General features: G+C 39.3%; 2 protein-coding genes across 2 annotated transcripts in view; one reads left to right on the plus strand and one right to left on the minus strand.

Moving 5' to 3' along the window:
• The first annotated feature begins 1349 nt into the window (after positions 1-1349).
• Positions 1350-3097, plus strand: LOC123507000 (venom metalloproteinase antarease-like TtrivMP_A). The gene is made up of 2 exons (XM_045259496.1): positions 1350-2757; positions 3077-3097. The coding sequence occupies exons 1-2, from the start codon at positions 1447-1449 to the stop codon at positions 3095-3097; spliced, it is 1332 nt and encodes a 443-aa protein (XP_045115431.1). The 5' UTR covers positions 1350-1446.
• The window catches only part of LOC123507001, a 118705-nt gene continuing 99345 nt past the window's right edge, over positions 2991-22350 (minus strand). Inside the window, exons 74-82 of the mRNA XM_045259497.1 lie at positions 15980-16224; positions 10967-11115; positions 9679-9900; positions 9381-9502; positions 8877-9022; positions 8307-8418; positions 7968-8105; positions 4850-5073; positions 2991-4685 (exon numbers count right to left, since the gene is read on the minus strand). Coding sequence (XP_045115432.1) covers positions 4569-4685; positions 4850-5073; positions 7968-8105; positions 8307-8418; positions 8877-9022; positions 9381-9502; positions 9679-9900; positions 10967-11115; positions 15980-16224 — 1475 coding nt within the window. The 3' untranslated portion in view covers positions 2991-4568. The remainder of the gene's footprint in view (positions 4686-4849; positions 5074-7967; positions 8106-8306; positions 8419-8876; positions 9023-9380; positions 9503-9678; positions 9901-10966; positions 11116-15979; positions 16225-22350) is intronic.

The following is a 22350-nucleotide window of genomic DNA, read 5'->3' on the forward strand; positions in this document are numbered from 1 at the left end:
CCTGCCCTGAACGGACTTCATAGAGTGGAAAGACTATAGTAAGGTCGCCAGTGAGGGGCCAGACTATAATATGGTTCCTACGTAAGCTACACGAACTCAAAAAATAGCAAGGTGGTCAAGCCCACCATCTTTCTCTCTCTTACTGTCTTTCAATAATTTCCTACTTTCATCCATCCTTTATACAAACTCTTCTTTCTTCACCCCCTTTTCTATAACAACAGAGAGAGAGAGAGAGAGAGAGAGAGAGAGAGAGAGAGACTACACACCCCCAAGATGTATTAGACTTAGTCTAATACATCTTGACACACCCCATAGTGTAATGATTAGCACGCTCGACTCACAATCGAGAGGGTCCGGATTCGAGTCCCGGAAAGCGGCGAGACAAATGGGCAAGCCTCTTAATGTGTGGCATCTGTTCACCTAACAGTAAATAGGTACGGGATGTAACTCCGGGGGTTGTGGCCTCGCTGTCCCGGTGTGTGGAGTGTGTTGTGGTCTCAGTCCAACCCGAAGATCGGTCTACGAGCTCTAAGCTTGCTCCGTAATGGGGAAGACTGGTTGAGTGACCAGCAGACGACCGTGGTGAATTACACACACCGCATAGTGTTGCAGCTAGCACGCTCGACTCGTAATCAAGAGTGCCCGGGTTCGAGTCCCGGGAAGCAGCGAGGTAAATGGGCAAGCCTCTTAATGTGTAGCCCCTGTTCACCAAGCACTAAATACGTACGGGATGTAACTCGAGGGGTTGTGGCCTCGCTTTCCCGGTGTGTTGTGTGTTATGTGGTCTCAGTCCTAACTGAAGATCGGTCTATGAGCTCTGAGCTCGCTCCGTAATGGGGAAGACTGGCTGGGTGACCAGCAGACGACCGAGGTGAATTACACACACACACACACACACACACACACACACACACACATATATATATATATATATATATATATATATATATATATATATATATATATATATATATATATATATATATATATATATATATATATATATATATATGAAATCCAGGTAGACATCAGTGAATCACTGTAATGAAAGGTGTATTCACCTCTATTCACATAATAATTAGTGATTGGTGTTTTAAGTTTGGAAATGACATACTTTATAAATTCATTGCTATTTATAGACCTTCAGTATGTTTTGACCATGCCTTTCAGTGCATCACTGTCATTATGTCATTAGTGTCCCACTAGCTTTGGTCCACCATCACATCTGCACCTTTTAACTCTTTCATATGGCTGTCATTACAGGCCAAATAGTTAATTTTTGCAAGGCTTATCCAATATTATCTATTCATTTGATATTTTTATACCTAAGCAAACATTTCACTTCAGGTTGTTGGTTCAGCTGTTCATAAGTTCAATAGATTAATTTTCATGAGGTTATTATAAAAAGACCACACACGGACTGACAGCATTTCGTTACACCTTAACATGGCTTCAACACTTCTGGTCTTCCTAAGCATTTGGGCAACACAGGCCCACGCCTCAATACTGAAGACACAATCCTTCAGGCGTTCGTCTGCATCTGTCCGTCTGGAGGTGGAGCCTCACCATGTCTATGTGGAAGCATTTGACCAGCAACACCACCTTCGCCTGCAGCCGACCTACTCACCTTTCCTTGATAGATTCAGGCTACAAACGACATCCAGAGACAAACATGGGAATCTCATTCTTGAAGATATTGAAAACAGAGATGACATGTACCAATTCTATGAAGATCCTGAGGCTGGTAGCATGGTGTATCTAACAGCAGCTGGTTTGGAGGGGCTCATCTCACCCTCACTGGCACTGAAGATCACTGATAACGGGCAGCATGAGGCAGTGCACCAACACTTCAAGACTCAGCTGAGGGATGATACAAACGACTACTTGGAGATACCTCAGGAAACAAGTAGCTACCATCAATCTTCTGCCATCAGCCCAGGAGTGACCACTGCCACCGTCGAAATGTACATCATTGTGGACAGTGCTCTGGCAGCTAAGTTAGGATCCAATGAGAAGGTTAAACAATATCTTGGGGTGTTCTGGAATGCTGTCAACCTGAGATTTGCCACCATCACAGATCCTCAGATCAAGCTGGTCCTGGTTGGCGCCCTAGTTGTCCGCGACCCTTCTGACGAAACCTACATCACTGAAAACATTCTAACTGAAAACTACATCAGCGGCAAGAAGACGCTTTTCTCATTGGGCAACTGGTTGTTTGAGCAGAAAAGGTCACTGCCACCTCATGACATGGTGTACCTGATGACGGGTAAGGACTTGGTTAGTGAGAAGAATGGTGTGATTCAGAAAGGCCTGGCAGGCATTGCTTGGAGAGGCACCGCCTGCGTCCTCAGACCAGCTGTCAAGCGCTCATTCAACGTTGCTATAGGTGAGGACTTCTCTTATTACTCAGGTGTGATGACAGCTGTTCATGAGGTGGCACACAACCTGGGCTCCCCTCATGATGGTAAAGGAGGCTCCAAGAAATGCTCTTGGGATGACGGTTATATCATGAGTTATGTACAAGATGGTTCAAACAAATTGTTCTTTTCTTCCTGTTCAAAAATAATGATGAAGAAATTTATCTCGGGAAAGAAAGCCTCCTGCCTCCGCACCACCTCAGGTACTGATCAAATTGCACTGTCCCCAACATTGCCTGGGGAGGACTTGAGCATGGACCAGCAGTGCCAGGCAGCCACAGGACAAAGCAAGGCTTATGCTTCCAAGCGTGTATCAGATGATTCACTCTGCGTCCATTTGGTATGTCAGTGGAAAAAAAAAGTAGGGAATAAACTCCATACATACACCCGACGTACAGGAAAACCTGCTGCAGAAGGTTCTGCGTGTAGAAGTGGTGGCTTCTGCAAGGATGGAATATGCCAGTGAAGGTGCAGACCTTCCCACTTTCACCTTAATAATTATTGTCTTTACAAAGTATATGAACATTTTGCAGTCTTATTCTGGTAAGACAAGCAGTTAAAGATAATCCATTATAACAGTAAAAACTTTTAATTATTCCTTAACCTAATACAGTATAACAGCTTCAGAGCACCAACACAATGTTCCTTCCATTCTGCAGGGTCATCATAGGGGGACATGAGTAAGCATTTCCCAGGAGGGATGAGGGAGCAGCAACAAGTTATGTATTGCTGATGCATTGGGAAGTGCAAGAACTAAATAATTATTACTGATACTCTGCTAAGAGAAATAAGAAACAAAAAACACTGGCATTGTATTCAATACATTCCCATATGTACAAAAAAACATTAAAAAAGGTGGTTTCAATACTTCCTAATAAGGATGTTATTATATCACATATTAAAAAAAATATTCTGAAAAACAATGTTTTAATAACTTGTTTAACTGAACTTATATTCTACTACTGTATAACTGACAAGTTAAATCTATAATGCACATTACATACAACTTCAACCTATTGTTAAGAATATATCAGATAACCTGAAAACAATTTAACATTCTTTAAGAGAAAAATAATTATGGTGTACCAGTTTTAATAGAAACCCCAAAACAAAAGATATAAAGTTAATTTACATGTTAATAATTTACATGGACTTCACACAACAAGCATATCCACAGCAGCAATGAACAGGACTGAAGGTTGCACCGTCGTATTTGGCATCCTAATTATTACCTTGCTTTAGGAACGCTGACTATTACGAGTATATAATATACACAGGCAGTATTAATTCTATTATATGAAACATAATTGACAATTATACTAAATGGCAATTATTGATCTTTACTGCCTGCACATACTGATAAGTGACAAGTATTGCTACAGCGTACTACAAGTGTGGTTCCAGACACTGTGTCAATGCTAAGGCATGACGTTGCAACCTTCACTGTTCATAACTACAGTTTGTAAAAGATAAGTAAAAAAAAAAAAAAAAAAAAAAAAACTATAATCAGTTGCTCTAAAAGTAACTGAATGCATAATGAATGTGCTGTTAACTATGTAGTCTTTAAAGTTTGTTACACTATTAGAACAGTAACCTAACTAAATATAAATGCTACATTTACAATGTAGACAGATGTAGTACATATGTACCAGTAAAGAAACAATGTATGTTGGTAGCTATCATCATTTAAGCTCCTTAGAATGTTGTAAAAATAATAAACGAATAAATAAAAGAAATAAATGAAAATAAACAATTAAAATATAAATAGGTAATGAATCAACAAATTAGCAAAGGTAAAACCAAATATGAATTATAGTCACAATTGTAAGGACTGAAGGTTCCTTTGTCCTACTTTGGCAACATTTTTTTTTAGCACTGTCAGTCGTACTACACGTCTGTCCCATCAGATGCATCTGTCTTGGAGTGATGAACATGCTGGGTGGCTGCGTGCAATGCAATGGGGATGGAATGGGGTGATGTACGGCAGCGGGAGGTGACACTATCATTTGGAAAGAGGTCCATGATATGCACCTCTTTGTCTTCACCTTCATATATTTTATGCTGAAACATTATTGATTATTTCAGCAGATAGTCTTACTTGTAAGAGCTGGACTGACAAGTGACAAGTGACAAGTGGCACCAGCCAGCCTGTTAGTTGTCCATGAGCTGCAGACACTGACCATCAGCCCCTCTTTCTATACATGACCCTACTTCTCCACTGTTCGTTTCAGGTGTGTAGGAGATCTCAGTGTCATAGCCATAGTCTCTCTGAAGGTAGAAACAACAAAATGTAATACCTATCTGCAATAAACAATGCAAGAATATAATTTCTATCTCATTTATTGTATATCTTATATAGACCTAACAACTTTTCAATAAAATATGAAAATGGAAGTGTAATTATGAATTTTCCATATGGTTTACTAAATTACCAGAATTGCAAGAGGTCCACTGCCCCAGTTGTCACATTCAATGATGCCACCTCCATCTGGTCCCCTTGGAATACACACACATCTTTTCTTCTCTCTTGGGTAAGCAGTCATGGCCAGACGTCTACCAAACACTATAGCAAGTTTCTGAATTTTCTTCTTGATCCGGTTAGTCCTTGAAGCTTGTTGTGCAGGGATAACAAGGACAGCAGAGGTGAAAATGGTACCTGTTAACAGAAGGAAATACTTGTTTGTAGAATATTACATACCGTAGGTATGTTCATATGTATGTGATTATTTCACATCATACAGTGTTCATGATCATTGCAATAAACAAACTTCCATGTGCAACTTATTAACCAAAAAAAATTTTCTTTAAGAATGAAATATCACTAAGAAACTTATTACATATTCATCTAATCTAACAACTCGATTGGATAAGTTTCTGCTTGTTCCCATCCTCACAACTCATTCTTAACATTCAAACTCTAATTCTTTCACTATGCAAGATACATTTTTATTCATTCCACAACTCTTTTATCACCTTTCAAGCAGGACTTACCTCTTGTTTCCATTGCATTAACCTTTCCTGCCTTTCCTGACATAACTATAGGTAAATCAAAAGTAACCTCTAGGAATAACATATAACATAACATAACATAAATAATAGGATAACAAAGGGCCACCAGGGCCCATCTAGGTTATCCTGTATCAGTCGCACAGCGACCTCGTCATCAGTACTTAAAGATACACTTACAAGTACACAATACATTATATACTAATTCTAAATATTTGGCCCATTAACAGGGCTAAGTCCTGCATCGAATTCCTCTACAATCTGTAATCCCCATACATGGGGATCATGTCTTGTTTAACTATAGTAAATTTCTTATAAAAACTATCATGCAGCGCTATACATAATTATAAATCTAATAAATTTAAGTGCTTATCTAATCTGTTTTTAAACATTGTCAAACTAGTGCTATTTACAACCGTCTCTGGCAATGCATTCCAGAAGTCTACCACCCTATGACTAAAGAAATATTTTCTTATATCTAACCTGCAGCCTTGCTTTCTAATCTTCCTGCCATGATTTCTAGTCCTACTTCCTCCTCTAAGGTAAAGAAAGATCTCACATCTATGTAGTTTGTATCTGAGAACATTTTAAATAACTCTATCATATCCCTCTTATACATCTCCTCTCAAATGAAAACATGTTTAATTCCTTTAATCTATCTCTATACTCCAGGCGCTTTAATGCTGGTATCATCCTAGTTGCTCTTCTCTGAACTGCTTCTAACATGTTGATATCCTGCCTATAGTGGGGTGACCAGGCCTGTATGCAATACTCTAAATGGGGCCTAACATAGGAATTATATAAGCTACGCACCACTTCCTTACTTTTATAACTAACATTTCTATTTATAAAACCCAGGATCCTATTTGCCCTATTTCTTGCTTCTAAACATTGCTTTGAAAATTTCATAGTCCTGTCTATCACTACTCCTAAATCCTTTCCTTCCTATACTGCCTCTAGCCAACATCCCTCCATCTCATAGTTAAAGTTTGTGTTGTCTTTACCTAAATGCATAACCTGACACTTTTTAGAATTAAACTCCATCTGCCACCTGTCTGCCCATGCTATCAGCCTGTCCAGGTCTCGTTGTATTCTGTAATTGTCCTTTTCACCCTGTACTGCACATGCTATCTTAGTATCATCTGCAAACTTTGATACTTTGCTACTAATTCCTATATCTAAATCGTTAATGTACACCAAGAAAAGAAGAGGTCCTAGCACTGATCCTTGGGGTACCCCACTAACCACTTCCTTCCACTCAGACATTGCCCCATTTAATACTACTCTCTGTTTCCTATCAGAAAGCCATTCACTAATCCAATCAACTAACCTACCCCTATCCCATGTAGTCTCAATTTGTACACTAGCCTCCTATGCGGTACCTTATCAAACGCCTTGCTAAAATCTAGATATATAACATCTATGCTATTTCCATCATCTAACTCCTTGGTAATATATTCTAAGATATCGAGCAAATTTGTAAGACAGGACCTCCCTGATCTAAAGCCATGTTGGGTATCTCTAATTAATCTATTCTCATTTAAATGCTCCCAAATACTACCCTTAATGATTTTCTCTAGTATCTTACATACTATACTAGTTAAACTGATCGGTCTATAATTATTCGCATCATCCTTCCTACCTTTTTTAAATATTGGAGTAACATTAGCTAACTTCCAGTCCTGTGGTATCTCAGCAAACCTAAGTGATCTTTCAAAGATTAACTTAAGTGCTTCAGAAATACTGTCTACACCCTCCCTAAGTACTCTGGCATGTAGCTCATCAGGACCACTAGCTTTCCTATCGTCTAGTTCAAGAATAAATTTCCTAACAATTCCCGATTTTATATCAATATTTTCTAAAGCTCTTAAACTACTCGTCGCACTGTTTGTAACAGAATTTCCTATTCTTTCCCTAGTAAATACTGAAGAAAATTGTTCATTTAATAATTCTACTATGTCTTCATTTTGATCCACTACTACACCATCTTTTCTGAGTGGTCCAATCCTATCCTTATTTCTTTTATCACTGACCTTGTAATAACTATATAATTTTTTGGGATCTTTACTCCTGCCAAACTTTTTATTCCCAGCAGTAGAGATATATAAAACTGTACTAAAGAAAAAGGCAAGACTTTCCCTTTATCTAATGTATGGTTCTGTTATAAATTTTCATAAGCTTTTCTAATAATAATGATAATAGAAAGGAAGTCGTACCTATTACTTCTAAGTAATGTAATTGTTGATATCAACTACTCCTAATGTTAACCAGCTTTAGTGTTGGTATCTACAGACATCAGGCTTCATCAAATCAATGTTTCCCCATCTTGGTTTGTGGTACTGAGGTGTGAGTATACATTGAGAAGATAGTTAAATGTTTTTTTATGAATAGGAAAATAAAAAAATAAATAAAAAGAAAAAATCAACATAGAACCAGTCCACTAGCAATGACAGTCTAAAAGATATGAAGCAGATCAAAGACATTGCAAGTCTTGAATGAAAACATTGCAAAATATAAGAAGTATGACATTATTTTTAGTCTCACCATTGGTCTGATGAGCCAAAGGAGCACAGTAGCCCAGCTTGTCCTTGGGTATTGACACCTGTGACTTCAGCGCTCTGTCTCCCCTCAAACCTGACCCCCTGGCATCCTTCATGGTGTAGGCCGACTCACTGTCTATGCCTGGAAAAAATCAGGAATTTAAAATTAATGGAATCATAAAATTGACCAATTTGATATTTGTTTCCTTACTTTGAGACTTCACCTAACATAAGTGCATAAAGAAAACATAAATCCCATCCACAAAATATTTTGTGGCAATCTGTTTTTCATCCTGTACTACTCCATTTTTTTCAGAAAAAAGACATCAAAATTTTCATTTACCTAGAAGCTTTTTCTTTTCTCTGGCTTTGGGTATGTCAAAGAGGTCTTGATTGAAGACATGCAGGGTGACAGAGTACTCCAAGAGGATGTGGTACATAGTGCTGTACTCCATCTGTTAACAAACACCAATAAATTACATAATGTATGTACTATACATATTATGGATCAAAGACTCAGTAGTAAAAAGTTGATATAATTAATAGATCAAGTGAAAATGTTGAGGACTTCCTAATCTGAAGATGTGAAAAAAAATGCAAAGAAATAATTTCTTGTGGAACATACTTATTAGTGGAAAAGAAGCAATTTAAAGGAGTGAATATCATGAAGTGACAGAAGTAGTACCTGTTATGCAAATGCTTGATTATTGCACAAAGCTGTTTTGGATCTGAGTGATTAGCAACTGCATAGATTTTCTCTTTGGCTAATGAATTGACCACTGATGATAAGCATTTCTAACAAATTAATTCCTGAAAAGTTTTGAACATCAATTGATCTGAAAAGGAATGAAAGTTACAATTAATGCTACAGAAACAATTTCAATGTTTCAACGAGCACTGAGAGACCACTCACCGAGGGAAGGAAGGGTTGGCATGATTGGCATGGGAAGTGGATGAAGGAGATGGTGACTCCTGCCCGGAAGTTGAGGCTGGCAGCAAATGAATACGCCACAAAAGCATCATAGGAATTATCTATATGCTCACTGTATGCTCCACTCACTGTTGGGTAATTTTTTAAATAAGTATATTATATATATATATATATATATATATATATATATATATATATATATATATATATATATATATATATATATATATATATATATATATATATATATATATATATATATATATATATATATATATATATATATATATATATATATATATATATATATATATATATATATATATATATATATATATATATATATATAATATATATATATATATATATATATATATATATATGTAATTTGAATACCGATTACAAAATTTTGCGCCAAATTAAAGTTGGTAATATTGTTGATAATAAGGTATGTTTCTTGGCACACTCAGCTGTAAGAGTACTTACTGAATGTAACATGATCCAAAGCTTTGTCAATGTTGGCAGCATCAGTGAAGATTTGGTTGTTGACTGTTGCTACGACTGGCATGGAGAATGGTGGCTCTCCCCCATAGACCACCATGGCATACCTAATAGGTTGATAACTTATTTCACTTGGTTTACTTGCACACACTATTATACTATTACAGAATTTGAATTTTCTTTGCTCAAGAATGAATCACAACACAATGTTACTAACATATTGTGAAACCAATAATAATAACAATTTTGAGGATATATTCATAAAAAGACAGTCATCCCTTACCTTATATGATGAAGACCACTGTTCTGCAGTTCTTCATTAAGTTCCTTGATAAACGTACCAAAGCGACTGACAGGTTTCTTCTCGCTCAGTATTGTGTTGCAACTCTGCGCTTCAATGATAATAACAATATCAGTTGATTTGAGTATGTCCTCCTCATCTAACACAACTGGCACTCCCTCCTGCAGCATCATCAGCTCCATGTTGTTATTCATGTACTTACACCTGAAAAAGAAACATGGATTTACTGTTTTCATATAATGACATTACAATTGCAGAACACTTGTATTGTTGGCATGCTGTATTACTAGACTGACAAAATGCTAATAGTATTAGTGTTTATAATTATCAAAACAAGTCTGTACAGTGGGTGATTGTAGCTTATAGAACTCCAACATCTCCATCATGCTAGTCACCATAGGCTGTCCATTCCTGCATACCACAAGTAGGTAGGAATGTACATCCATCATAACAATACCAAGCTTCAGATTGTACCATAAATTTCAGATTACTGGTACCATATCATGGTATGTACTTTGAAATGTGTAAAGATCATCAAAAAGATGAAAGGTAATGATACTTTATGATATGAAGATGAATAAACTCTGACTTGATTTTAAAAGTATCTTTATCTACTTCAGATGCTGCTGTGGTAAAATCCTTACAAGCATTTGTCTTACCATCTTTGAACACTGCATGTCTGCGTGGTTGTCCACAGCAGAATTTCTCACTTAAAATTAGTATTAAATTGTGTTCTTAACATTATCTTTTTCTTTCTCCTTGATATTTCAATGAATTTAGAGAAAGTTAGTGAAGCTGATGGTTTATCATTTTTGTTCAAAATATTCCATTATGTTCATGATCCTTTGTATGTCAGCTTGTCTGCTCACTACATTAATTCATGTCAGGCAATAATTCCTCCATTTTCTGTTCTTAATACAAGAACCATATTTCTGCAAATTGTGGAATTTTCTTCCTAATGAGATCATTCAATGTACAGACTTGAATCAGTGTATTTTACTAATGATGCTTCTAAAAACTTGAAGAACTTTTAATAAAATGAGTTTGGTTTAATTCTAGTAATTTCTTAGCAGCTCTTGTTTCTTGGGCCCATACTGGATGCATAGGCAGAGTGATGAACCTTTAGTCTGTTTTCAATAATAATAATAATAATAATAATAATAATAATAATAATAATAATAATAATAATAATAATAATAATAATCAAGCTTGGTTATTATTGTTGAAATGGTATGTACACTGTTGGGTATAACTACTAAAGAAGACTTACTGCACACAGTAGGAAGGAATCTTGATAGGAATGCTGTTCATGCCACATGCCTCCATGTACGCAGCAGCAGCGGTACAAGTGTTGTGCTCTGAGGGTTGGTGTGTGTTGTAGTCCACTAGACACATGTCATGGTAGGCCTTGGAGTCCACCTGTAATTCATCATCAAAACAAGATTGGCTATTAGGTTTGTATGGAGCTCTGAAATACTTAGAATAAATAAGTAACAAAAACTTTATTAGACTAGATATCTTGCTGTGATGAATATGAATGGCTGTGTAATATCCATCACCATCAATGATGACACAATGCATCAGGTTTTATTCAGTTGGATTCCATTAATAAAAAAACAAAAACAAAAGAAAAAGTTTGTTTTAACAAATAAAAAAACTTTGCATGGAAAAGATACAACAGTTAGTCATATATTTTTAATATTTTCTCTCAGATTTGAACTGCCACTTCATTATGTAGGTGTCATTACATATGAAGGGTCAATATAGTGGTCAGCATTCACTGTTATGCTGATGGACAACACATAAAGCCCAGCACAGCCCATTACTCCACTAAAGACATCCCAATCCATGATGGGATAAAGATGCTTCACTGTGGTATGCAGGTACAGGCCTAGAGGGTGTCTACAGGGATGATGATTGATGGACAACAACGCTGATTTCATTTTGTGCCAAACTGAAATGGTGATTTATTAATGAACCTCATCCTGTGCCAGTTCTTTGCAGTCCAATGCAGAATTCTGCCAAGCCCAGTGGATCCTGGAGTTAGCAGAGATGCCCTCATGGCAGAGCTTAGTAGAAACTCTAGGTGTGTCTGGAAGCACTCCTGAATACAGTAATGGAAAGGACGGGAGAAGCCTGCATTAATTGTTCGACTGTAATGCCTAGGTTGTTCAACATCATTTTATAAGCTTATCTGTAGCCTTTGAAGTTTGAGAAGGGCACCCAGACCCTGATTTTCAGGAGAAAACAGTGCTTGGAGCATAACATATAACAAAGGGCCACCAGGGCCCATCTAGGTTATCCTGCATCAGTCGCACAGTGACCTCGTCATCAGTACCCAAAGATACACTTACAAGTACATAATACACCATATACCAATTCTAAACATTTGGCCCACTAACAGGGCCAAGTCCTGCAGCGAAATCCTCTACAATTTGTGGTCCCCACACATGGGGACAACGTCCCGTTCAACTACAGTAAATTTCTTACAAAAACTATCATGCAGCGCCATACACAATTATAAATCCAATAAATTTAAGTATTTATCTAATCTGTTTTTAAACATTGTCAAAATAGTGCTATTTACAACCGTCTCTGGCAATGCATTCCAGAAGTCTACCACCCTATGACTAAAGAAATATTTTCTTATATCTAACCTGCAGCCTTGCTTTTTAATCTTCCTGCCATGATTTCTAGTCCTATTTCCCTCCTCTAAGGTAAAGAAAGATCTCACATCTATGTAGTTTGTATCTGAGAACATTTTAAATAACTCTATCATATCCCCTCTTATACATCTCCTCTCAAATGAAAACATGTTTAATTCCTTTAATCTATCTCTATACTCCAGGCACTTTAATGCTGGTATCATCCTAGTTGCTCTTCTCTGAACTGCTTCTAACATGTTGATATCCTGCCTATAGTGGGGTGACCAGGCCTGTATGCAATACTCTAAATGGGGCCTAACATAGGAATTATATAAGCTAAGCACCACTTCCTTACTTTTATAACTAACATTTCTATTTATAAAACCCAGGATCCTATTTGCCTTATTTCTTGCTTCTAAACATTGCTTTGAAAATTTCATAGTCCTGTCTATCACTACTCCTAAATCCTTTCCTTCCTCTACTGCCTCTAGCCAACATCCCTCCATCTCATAGTTAAAGTTTGTGTTGTCTTTACCTAAATGCATAACCTGACACTTTTTAGAATTAAACTCCATCTGCATAACCTTGAGCATGCTTGAAGAATGAAAAGAGGTAACTCATGCTTTGCCCTGTTTTCTCACTTATTTCTTTTGCAATCAGGTTTGCCTCTCTTACCCAATGACACAGGCCTTCTCAATACCAGTTATCTTGCTTGGAGCCACTATTAAGCCTCAACCACTTCAGCACCATTGCATACACATGTACGTGATAGGAAATGCAATACAATAAACCGTCATGTACAAGTGTTCATGAAACTCTACCGTTTCAAAGTGTGGATAAATAAGGATATAGTGTTTTATGGACTGTTTAAGGGGTGGTATCCTTGTAGTGATCATCTCAGTCATACATCTCATCTCCACTCCATATTTTCTGTATAATATTATTATGTACTCATTCTCTCACACTACTAAGACAAACTATTATAAACTCGTTTTCTTTCTTTTATATACTTTTCTATATATTATACAATTACCACATTCACTCATATACGCTGTACACACATGCACTTTAATATATTTCATTGCTTTCTACACTGACAATTCACAAGTACACTCATGATACAAGAACACCTTGCATATCAATCATGTCATTCATCTCATCCTTAAATATATAATGTAAACTTGATGGTTTCACAAAGTAAAATTAATCTGATCTGACCTCTGTATTAGTTGAGATCACCATAACCAACCCACAACCTGAAGCCCCACCTACAATCACTCAAGCAAATCAATGGCTGACACATCACATCATGTCACTGCATCAAGGCTAACTGGCAAAGTGGTAGTTATATAATCATCCTTTCTTTGGAAATTAGGCTGGTACTGACTCAGTGCCTGCCTGGCTTGCAGGGTAAGGAGGTATGATGACATTTCAAAACTGAACATTATAACACTACAGCTACAATGAGGGAAACACTTGCAGAGTACTGAAGGATGAAGACAGCCTTATACACCTCGGTCCCGCTATAAACGTCAAATAGGTCAATGAACGGGGTCGTTCATAGTGAATAATGTGTATCCTATGGGAAAAAGGCTAATAGGTCGATCAGCCCTCTCCTAAACCTAACTTTCAGCCCTATTTTACCTGTTTTTCTAGGAAAAAAAAAAAAAAAATGGGGTTAAACATGGAATACATTGCACACATAAAGAAAATGGTAATAAAGGGTAACTTTGCTGTCGCTTACCTTAATTCTATTAAAGTTTGCTTTCTTTCATTAATTTTCGCCACATGTGACTCTCCGTAACTTCTGATATGTTTTTCAAAGTCAAAGCAAAACTCGTCCCTTTTTAACCTGTAAACTGCGCCAGACATCTTAAGATGCTATTTGACCAACTGCGCCAGACATATTAAGATGCTATTTGACCAACTGCGCCAGACATCTTAAGATGACAGGTTTTCTAAGCTGTATTTCAAAAGTTCCCGCACAGCCACTGTAAAATCCAATGAACATCATGTGGCAACATCATCCCTCTTTCACTTCAAGCGGCTTCATATAGGCATTATTATCTCAGTCAGCCTTAGGCAGTCATGGAAGACGGTAATTCATGATCATCTTCCGATGCTGGCCAGCCTCCTGGCTCCCACATTCATGGCCATGGGGGAGGCAGAAGATGTTGTAAAAAGGAGAAGATAGTAAAAGAAAGCTTGCACTAGGCCCTGATGATGAAGATTATTAATTTTACAGTAATCAACTTCTGGTGCTGTGAGAAAGCCCAAGAGATGCCGTAAACACCCTCCTGCCTCTCAAGGTCACGAGCGCACTGAAGAATGTCAAGTACCAATGTGTGCTGTACTTTGTTTCACTGAGTATCACACACTGAAACAATACTGAATAACACCATGCTGCAAACTATAAATAGTTTCGGATAAAGGGAGAAAAAATCAAACATGATTGGGAAGTGCAGTATGATCTCTTTGCCACCCTCCTGGCTCCCCTGTCACTGGCCCCCACTTCCCAAAGAACTTCAGCCAGCCATCACTGCCACACAATGTAATTTTTTTCATTTTTTGTTTCACTTTTCAGTGCTCTACTTGTCTCCTTTGAGTCTCATAAGATCAAAGATAGTTTTCAAGCAAGTTGATTTTTTGCCATTTTTTTGCGCACCCTGCAGCTGTCCTGAAATCATAATTGCGCAGTTTAAGGGTTAACTTAGACTGCTCAACTTCGAGGACTGTGTGTTTTAAAATTTCAGCACTAGCAAGAATTGCACTGAGTTGTTGCATTGTTAAAGGTTTCTCAACCATATCTTCTTCCTGTAGTACAGCAGGCTCCCTCACTAAATTGTCTTCTACAGCGATTTCCTGAACAATTCCTTCAGCTGTCTGCTCGTTTCTGCCTTCATTAACGTCTCTTATTTCTTCAACCGTAACATTATTGAACCCTGGAACTCTTCTCGCTTCTGTGGCAGCTTGTTCAACAGTATTGGTTAACCTCTGGGCACCCTCCACCCTGGTAACCAGGTGGGGAGTAAGCTTCTCCCATGCACGCCTCAAGGTAGCCTCGTTTACGTCATCCCAAGCCTTAACAAGTGCATCCGCATGCGGCGCAGACAGTCATGACGTCACAATGAGCTTCGACATCACGCGCGTGCTGTTCAAAGCGACGTGAACGCCGTTCATAGCAAGAACTCCTCGGATTTCCTTCACTTTCGGAAGCGATTTGTTCATAGTGAACGTGCTCGATTATAACAAAAATATTGGACTGAATATTTTCGGTCACTCGTTCATTGTGAGAATCATTCATTGCGAACACGTTTATAGCGGGACCGAGGTGTATCTGTTTCTCTCCATGGGTAATGTATGTGAGATTGTCTCAATACTAATCATGAACAAAAACACAAGTTTGTGGTTTGGCTCACTGTCCAGTCCAATCTTTTACTACCTCGTCTTCCCTTTTCACTCTTCCTCATTCCATTCTCTTTCTTTCACAGAGGAATGCAAGAAAATCTATGGATACCGAAATAAAAAATTTCAATGTTAGAGTATTTTATATAAAATGTGGTATCAATAACTTTTTTTTTTTGTCTAAAAGCCCTTTTGTAGCTTTAAATTTTTGGGTTTACTTGCTTGTCACTCACCTCATAAAAGCATCCTTTCAGAGGAGATCCTTTACTGTGGAACAGTTGTGTGCAGGCTTCAATAGGAACTTTGGACGGCAGCCGTGCAATGTTGCCGGTCGATACACAGTGCACTGGACTCACATCCCAACTTTCTGCCATCATTGTGCCATCATCTGTCAGTTCTCCACTTGGGAACTGGAAGTCATCATAGGGCTCATAATTGTACAGCCCCAGAAGTCCTCCTGTCTTCCCAAAGTATGAACCTGAGGAAATAGGAAATTGATTATTAGTAATCTTTCTTATTTTCATTACTATACATGTACATATAAAACATTTTAAAAAGTAAATACAGGCAAACCCCGCTTCACGAATGGGTTACGTTCCTAAAAAAACATTCAATAGGCGAATTTTACGTCAAATCACCTTCTGCCATGTGGAGATTCCTACATGAGATAAGCCATCCGCGCACCTGCCAGTCAGTTGCTGGACCGTTCCCTTGCTGGTCGGACGTGTGTGCAGTCGTGGTCTTTGTTTTCCACGTGTTTCCTTCGGTCGACTTTTGTCACGGCAGGTACTTTGCCCTTACTACTCAGGTTGGATCTATGGTATGGGATGGGCCTGCCATAGGGCATTGGTATGGGATGGGCCTGCCGATTTGCCATATTTGTATCTTTGTGGGCTTATGCGGGCTTTTGGCTCGTTGGGTGCAGGTGTCCGTCAGTCATGTCTGGGATGGAGGACTGCACAGCCCCGCCACCTGAGTTCTGCCGTGGTAATAGCCGGAGGAGTGCCACTGGGTCATCGAGGGACAGTGTGAGGTCTCTGGTTAGCTCGGAGGACTCCCGGGATGGGCCGGAGAGGGTACGTGACAGTCGGGTTTGGCGACGCCGAGATGTAAACACACCGGGTCGGCACAGGTGCAGTTGAAAGGTGAAGTGGCTAAGCTGACGGCTGCCCATTCCCCTGCCCCGCAGATGCAACAGATGACTTCCCAGGCAGGTCCTTCTGGGTTGCAGGCAGCTACTTCACCTACGAACTTTTCTGGCTTTGTGTCCTCCACTGATGAGGAAGAAGGTGAGGTTCGGGATATTCCTCATAGGGGCAGTGTTTTATTGCAGGCGGCCACGGTACTGGGTTCCACGGACAGTGTTGATGTGAATATTGATCCTAAGGTGGCTGCTATGGTAAATATATTTTTTGAGAAAGGGCTACAGGAGGAGGATTACAAATCCATTACTGAGAATTCAGTCACTAGGCGTCCCAACAACTGCCCCGCTCTGGCGCCAGTAGAGTGTAATCCTCAGTTCCTGGCAACCTTGAAAACGGATGCTAAGAAGGTGGACTCTCGCCTCACAGAAATCAGTGCTGACATTATTTCTGCGGGTACCATTCTAACCAAGTCACTCTTGGAGTTGCATCGACTTGCACAGAATACTGGTAACTCATAGGTGGCACAAGAGGTTGGTAAAATTAATGGTGCACTGGCACTTTTGGGTCATGCCAACTTCAGAACTAATTTGGCCAGGAGGCTCCTTATGAAGAGGGAGATTAATTCCAAATACGCACATCTGTGCTCTGAGAGAGTGCCTATCACCCGTTTTTTGTTTGGGGATGATCTTTCTCAGTCCACCAAACAGATTGAGAAGATTGACAAATTAAAAGTTAAGTTATCCAACAGGAAGCCTTTCTTCCCATGGAAGTCCACTTCAGGCAGGAACCGGAGCTTCTGGGGCAAGGCAGCTGTCAGGAGCCACGCAGCCAGGTTCCAGCCATACGGATCACAGAGGAGTTTCCGGGGTGGCCAGAGGCAGTATTTGGCACGACAGGACCTGGATCCAAAAAATGCCAAGGGTCGGGGTCAACAACGGTCCCGACGTTAAATCAGGTTAGCAGTACTTTTGTGGCAGGCAGACTACACTTTTTTGTACACAAGTGGTTGGAAATTATTTTGGACATAGTACAACACTGCCATCTGGACATTAATGTCAATGATATTGAACATTTATTTTTGTGTGAATTGGCTTATAAATTTAATACAGCGGAACAGGCTATTGTTGATAAGGAGATTTTACATTTGTTGGAGCTAGGGGTTATTGTTGTGACAGAGATGTGTCAGGAGCAAATTATTTCTCCCATTTTTCTAAGACCTAAAAAGGATGGCGGTTATAGGATGGTGCTCAACCTAAGTGACCTTAACAAACATATTCCATATAAACATTTTAAAATGGAGAATTTTGAGCAAGCCATTAGACTTATTAATGCAGGTGACTATCTAGCTTCAGTTGATCTCAAACATGCTTACTACACAGTGAAAGTGGCGGAAGAACAACAGAGATTTTTGTGTTTTAAGAGGAAAGACATCATCTATCGGTTCACGTGTCTCCCTAATGGTATTTCCGAGGAGCCCAGAATTTTCACAAAATTGATGAAGCCAGTTTTGCTGCATTGCGAGCAAAAAGCCATGTATTCACTAGTTTTATTGATGACTCTTTAATCTGTCTTGGGTCTAGGACAAGCTGTCTGGCTTCTGTAGAGGCTACCATTCCTTTACTTCATCAACTAGGTTTTTGTATTAATGTGGACAAGTCTGTGCTGGAACCCACTCAGACCATTGAATACTTGGGTAACATCATTGATACTCATAATATGACTGTTTCATTACCATCACGCAGGATTCAGAAGATCATGCAAGCCTGTACGGACCTTAGGAATAAATGTACAGCTAGGATCAGGGTGGTAGCCAGGGTTATTGGTCTACTGGTTGCGGCCTTTCCGCCAGTGGAGCTGGGCAAGCTGCATTACAGGCATTTGGAGGCTGGCAAAATTGCAGCTTTGAACCTCAAACAAGAGAACTATGAGAGTTACATGAAGATTATTGAGGGTACGAAATCTGACCTTCAGTGGTGGATAAATAATCTTTCTAGTCAAACTAGGAAAATTTTCAGGGCAGGCACAGATATTGATGTCTATACGGATGCTTCAACCACAGGTTGGGGAGGCCATGTTTACCATCAGTCTGTTGCCGGTAGTTGGTCGGCTGAGGAAAGGTTGATGCACATTAATGCATTGGAGCTTAAGCCCATCCTATTAGTTTTGCAAGTGTTTGCTCCTGTTCTCAAAGGAAAACACATTAGGATTTTTTGTGACAATACTACTGCAATGACTTATGTTAATCAAATGGGTGGAATAAGATCTTCTATTTGTAACGAGATAGCCACAAATATCTGGGATTGGTGCCTTGCTTCTGCTGCTTGGTTAACATGTTCTCACATCCCGGACAAGGCTAACGTGTTGGTGGATTTGGCTTCTCAGCTAGTTAAGGCAGACCATGAATGGAAACTCAATGTTGATATTTTCCTACAGTTATGTGTTCTTTTTGGTATTCCAGTGATTGACTTGTTCGCCTCAAGGCTCAATAACCAACTCCCTTGCTATTGTTCTTGGCGCCCTGATCCAGGAGCCACATATGTGGATGCCTTCACTTTAAACTGGTCTACATATAAACTTTCATACATCTTTCCACCCTTTTCTTTGATTGCTAGGTGTCTGCAAAAGATCAAGGCGGAAGGGGCACGAGTGTGGATGGTGGTTCCGCTATGGTTCTCACAACCATGGATGGGCACATTGGTAAGGATGCTAACAGATTACCCTCGCCTCATCCCACGCCACAGGGGGGTGCTGGTACACCCATCTTCAGGGGAGGAACATCCCATATTGAGGCACACTCAACTGATGGCGTGCCTTCTATCCGGCAGCACCTGCAATGCCGAGGTATTTCTGAGGACGGTGCAGACATCATCCTGGCCTCGTGGAAACCGGGGACAGAGAGACAATATAGACCACACCTTAAGCGATGGACACAGTTTTGTCATAGATGGGACGTTAGTCCATTTGATCCCACTGTCTCAAACATAATAAATTTTCTATCTGAAACTTTTAACAGGCATGTCGGGTATGAGTCAATCAACACTACCAGGAGTGCCCTCTTGTCACTAGGGATTGTCGTGGATGGATGCAGAGTGGGTAATCATCCATTAGTCATCAGGTTCATGAAGGGCATCTTTAACCTTAGACCACCATCCCCTAGATACACGGAAACCTGGGATGTTCAGCCAGTTCTGACCCTGTTAACTACTATGTATCCTTTGCACATGTTGACACTTAAGGATTTGTCTTTGAAATTGGTTATGCTTATGGCATTGACTCAAGCAGCACAAGTACAAACTCTGCATCTGTTGTGTACAAGGGATTTGCACATTGACAAAGATTTCATTTCTGTTAAATTAAAGGGCAACATTAAGCAATGCCGGCCAACGTTTAATATACGAACTGTTAAATTTCAAGCTTATTCTAGGGACCCCCATTTATGTGTTTGTGCTGCATTGGGACATTATTTGGACAGGACTGAGGGACTCCGCAAGGAGTTTTCCCCATTCAATGATACCTTACTCATCAGTTATATTAAACCGCACAGGCCGTTTACTAGAGATTCCATATCCCGATGGATTAAAACCATGCTTGCTAAGTCAGGAGTGGATACATCGAAATTTACAGCGGGTAGTGTTAGATCTGCTGCGGTGTCTAAGGCCAAGGCTGTGTCCATACCCATCGCTTATATTATGTCCAGAGCGGGTTGGACCCGGGAAAGTACTTTTGCAAAGTACTATGATAAACACATTGTTCCTGCAGTTGACTCCTTTCAGGAAGCGGTGTTGGAGTAAGTTTGTTACTCTTTGGTGTTCATTTTGTGTTTTTATGTTTGGATATTGACAACTGCTTAAATTCACTTTTACAGTATTTATTGGGACCAAGGTTGTGTGGTGGATGTTGGACTTGCCGGCATCGGGGTCAGAGCAGGTTACTCTATTACAGTTCAGATGTGTATGTACTTTGGTGTAGGGGTTATGTTGTCATGGGCCATGCACTTCATGTGATTATGACTTTATGTATAATGAACTTCCCCATGCATGATTGTGGTTTTTTTATCCCGTCTTTCAATTCTTTTGAATGGCGATTGTTTAGGTACGACACCCACATGGCTTTAAAGCCTCATGTAGGAATCTCCACGTGGCAGATTTGACGTTGTAAAATTCAAAAGTATACGAGACTTACCGTAGGTCAGTTGAAGTATGCTTGGGATTTTAGGAGTCAAATCACCTCTGCCGTAGTGGAGATTTTTACATGCCCACCACTTCCTGCCCTTGTTCATATGTTATACAAGAATTTCTCGCCTTTCTGTTTCATAACATGTTAATTGATATCATGTGGGTGTTCGTGGTTTTGAAGTCTGACTGGCCGGTGCGCGGATGGCTTATCTCATGTAAAAATCTCCACTACAGCAGAGGTGATTTGACTCCTAAAATCCCAAGCATACTTCAACTGACCTACGGTAAGTGTCGTATACTTTTGAATTTTCGTTTAACAAACCAATTATAATAAGTTTAACCCCTGACTTGAACTTCCATTGAGAGTAAACAAAGCATGAGTGCATCATAGTACAGTGAAAGATTTAATGAAAGTAAAAAATTATGAAGTTAAACATTTAGGCAGTTTAATTTAAGTCATTATAATGTACACTAATGTATGTGTGTACGTAACTTTATAATGATGTACCGCATACAAAACTTATGTGCCACATTTTCACAAGGCTTTCCATTTTATCTATTGTAGAGTCACGATCGAGTTCAGGTAGTTCTTTTAGCTTGCAAGGAAGATACGGTCTCACCAGCCTTCTTAATAGAGTCTGCTGACTTGAAAATAGAAGAGACAGTAAATGGAGTCAAGCCATGGTGGCGAGCAATGCTATTAGTTTTCTCACCTCTCGTGTCTGTGAATACTATCCAGCTTCACTGCGAGAGTAAGAAACTTTCTGGTCTTCTTAGCAATGCTAGGCAACATTGCAGGGCGTTTTGGTGGTAAGTTGAGCGACGGAAGACGAACTGCTGCTGACGCTGTTATTGTTTTGAATAGGGGGAGTGAGTGGTGCGCATGTTGTTCACGAGAGGGGCTGGTGTATTCAAAAGCCTGTCGGCTTGCGTGATATGGCAGGGCTTTCAAACTTGGAAAAAATTACTTGGATAATATTTCGTTAAAGCGAGTTTGGTGTTCGTTAAATGAACAGGTGGTAGTAAAAGGAAACATTCATTGAAGAAATTTTGTTGTGTGAACCTTCGTTAAGCAAGGGTTGCCTGTATGTATATTATAACCACAAAAAGATGAACACTGGTAAACTCAATGATTTATGGCCTTCTTCCTGGTTTCATATAAATGCTTACAAAACTGACATTAAGAAACTTTTGAGAAATATTTCCAAGCAGGCAATAAGTTATAGTTATGTAAAACAAGAGTGTACCTTTCCAAAGCATGTGTGGCAAGTATGGATGCAGGAA

The sequence above is a fragment of the Portunus trituberculatus genome, chromosome 21 (genome assembly GCF_017591435.1).
Source record: "Portunus trituberculatus isolate SZX2019 chromosome 21, ASM1759143v1, whole genome shotgun sequence".
Taxonomy (NCBI): Eukaryota; Metazoa; Arthropoda; class Malacostraca; order Decapoda; family Portunidae; genus Portunus; species Portunus trituberculatus.

Coding starts and splice junctions, on each gene's coding strand:
- LOC123507000 (XM_045259496.1), top strand. CDS start 1,447: ATGGCTTCAACACTTCTGGTCTTCCTAAGCATTTGGGCAACACAGGCC. Junction 2,758..3,076: donor ATTCACTCTGCGTCCATTTG/GTATGTCAGTGG, acceptor TCCATTCTGCAG/GGTCATCATAGGGGGACATG.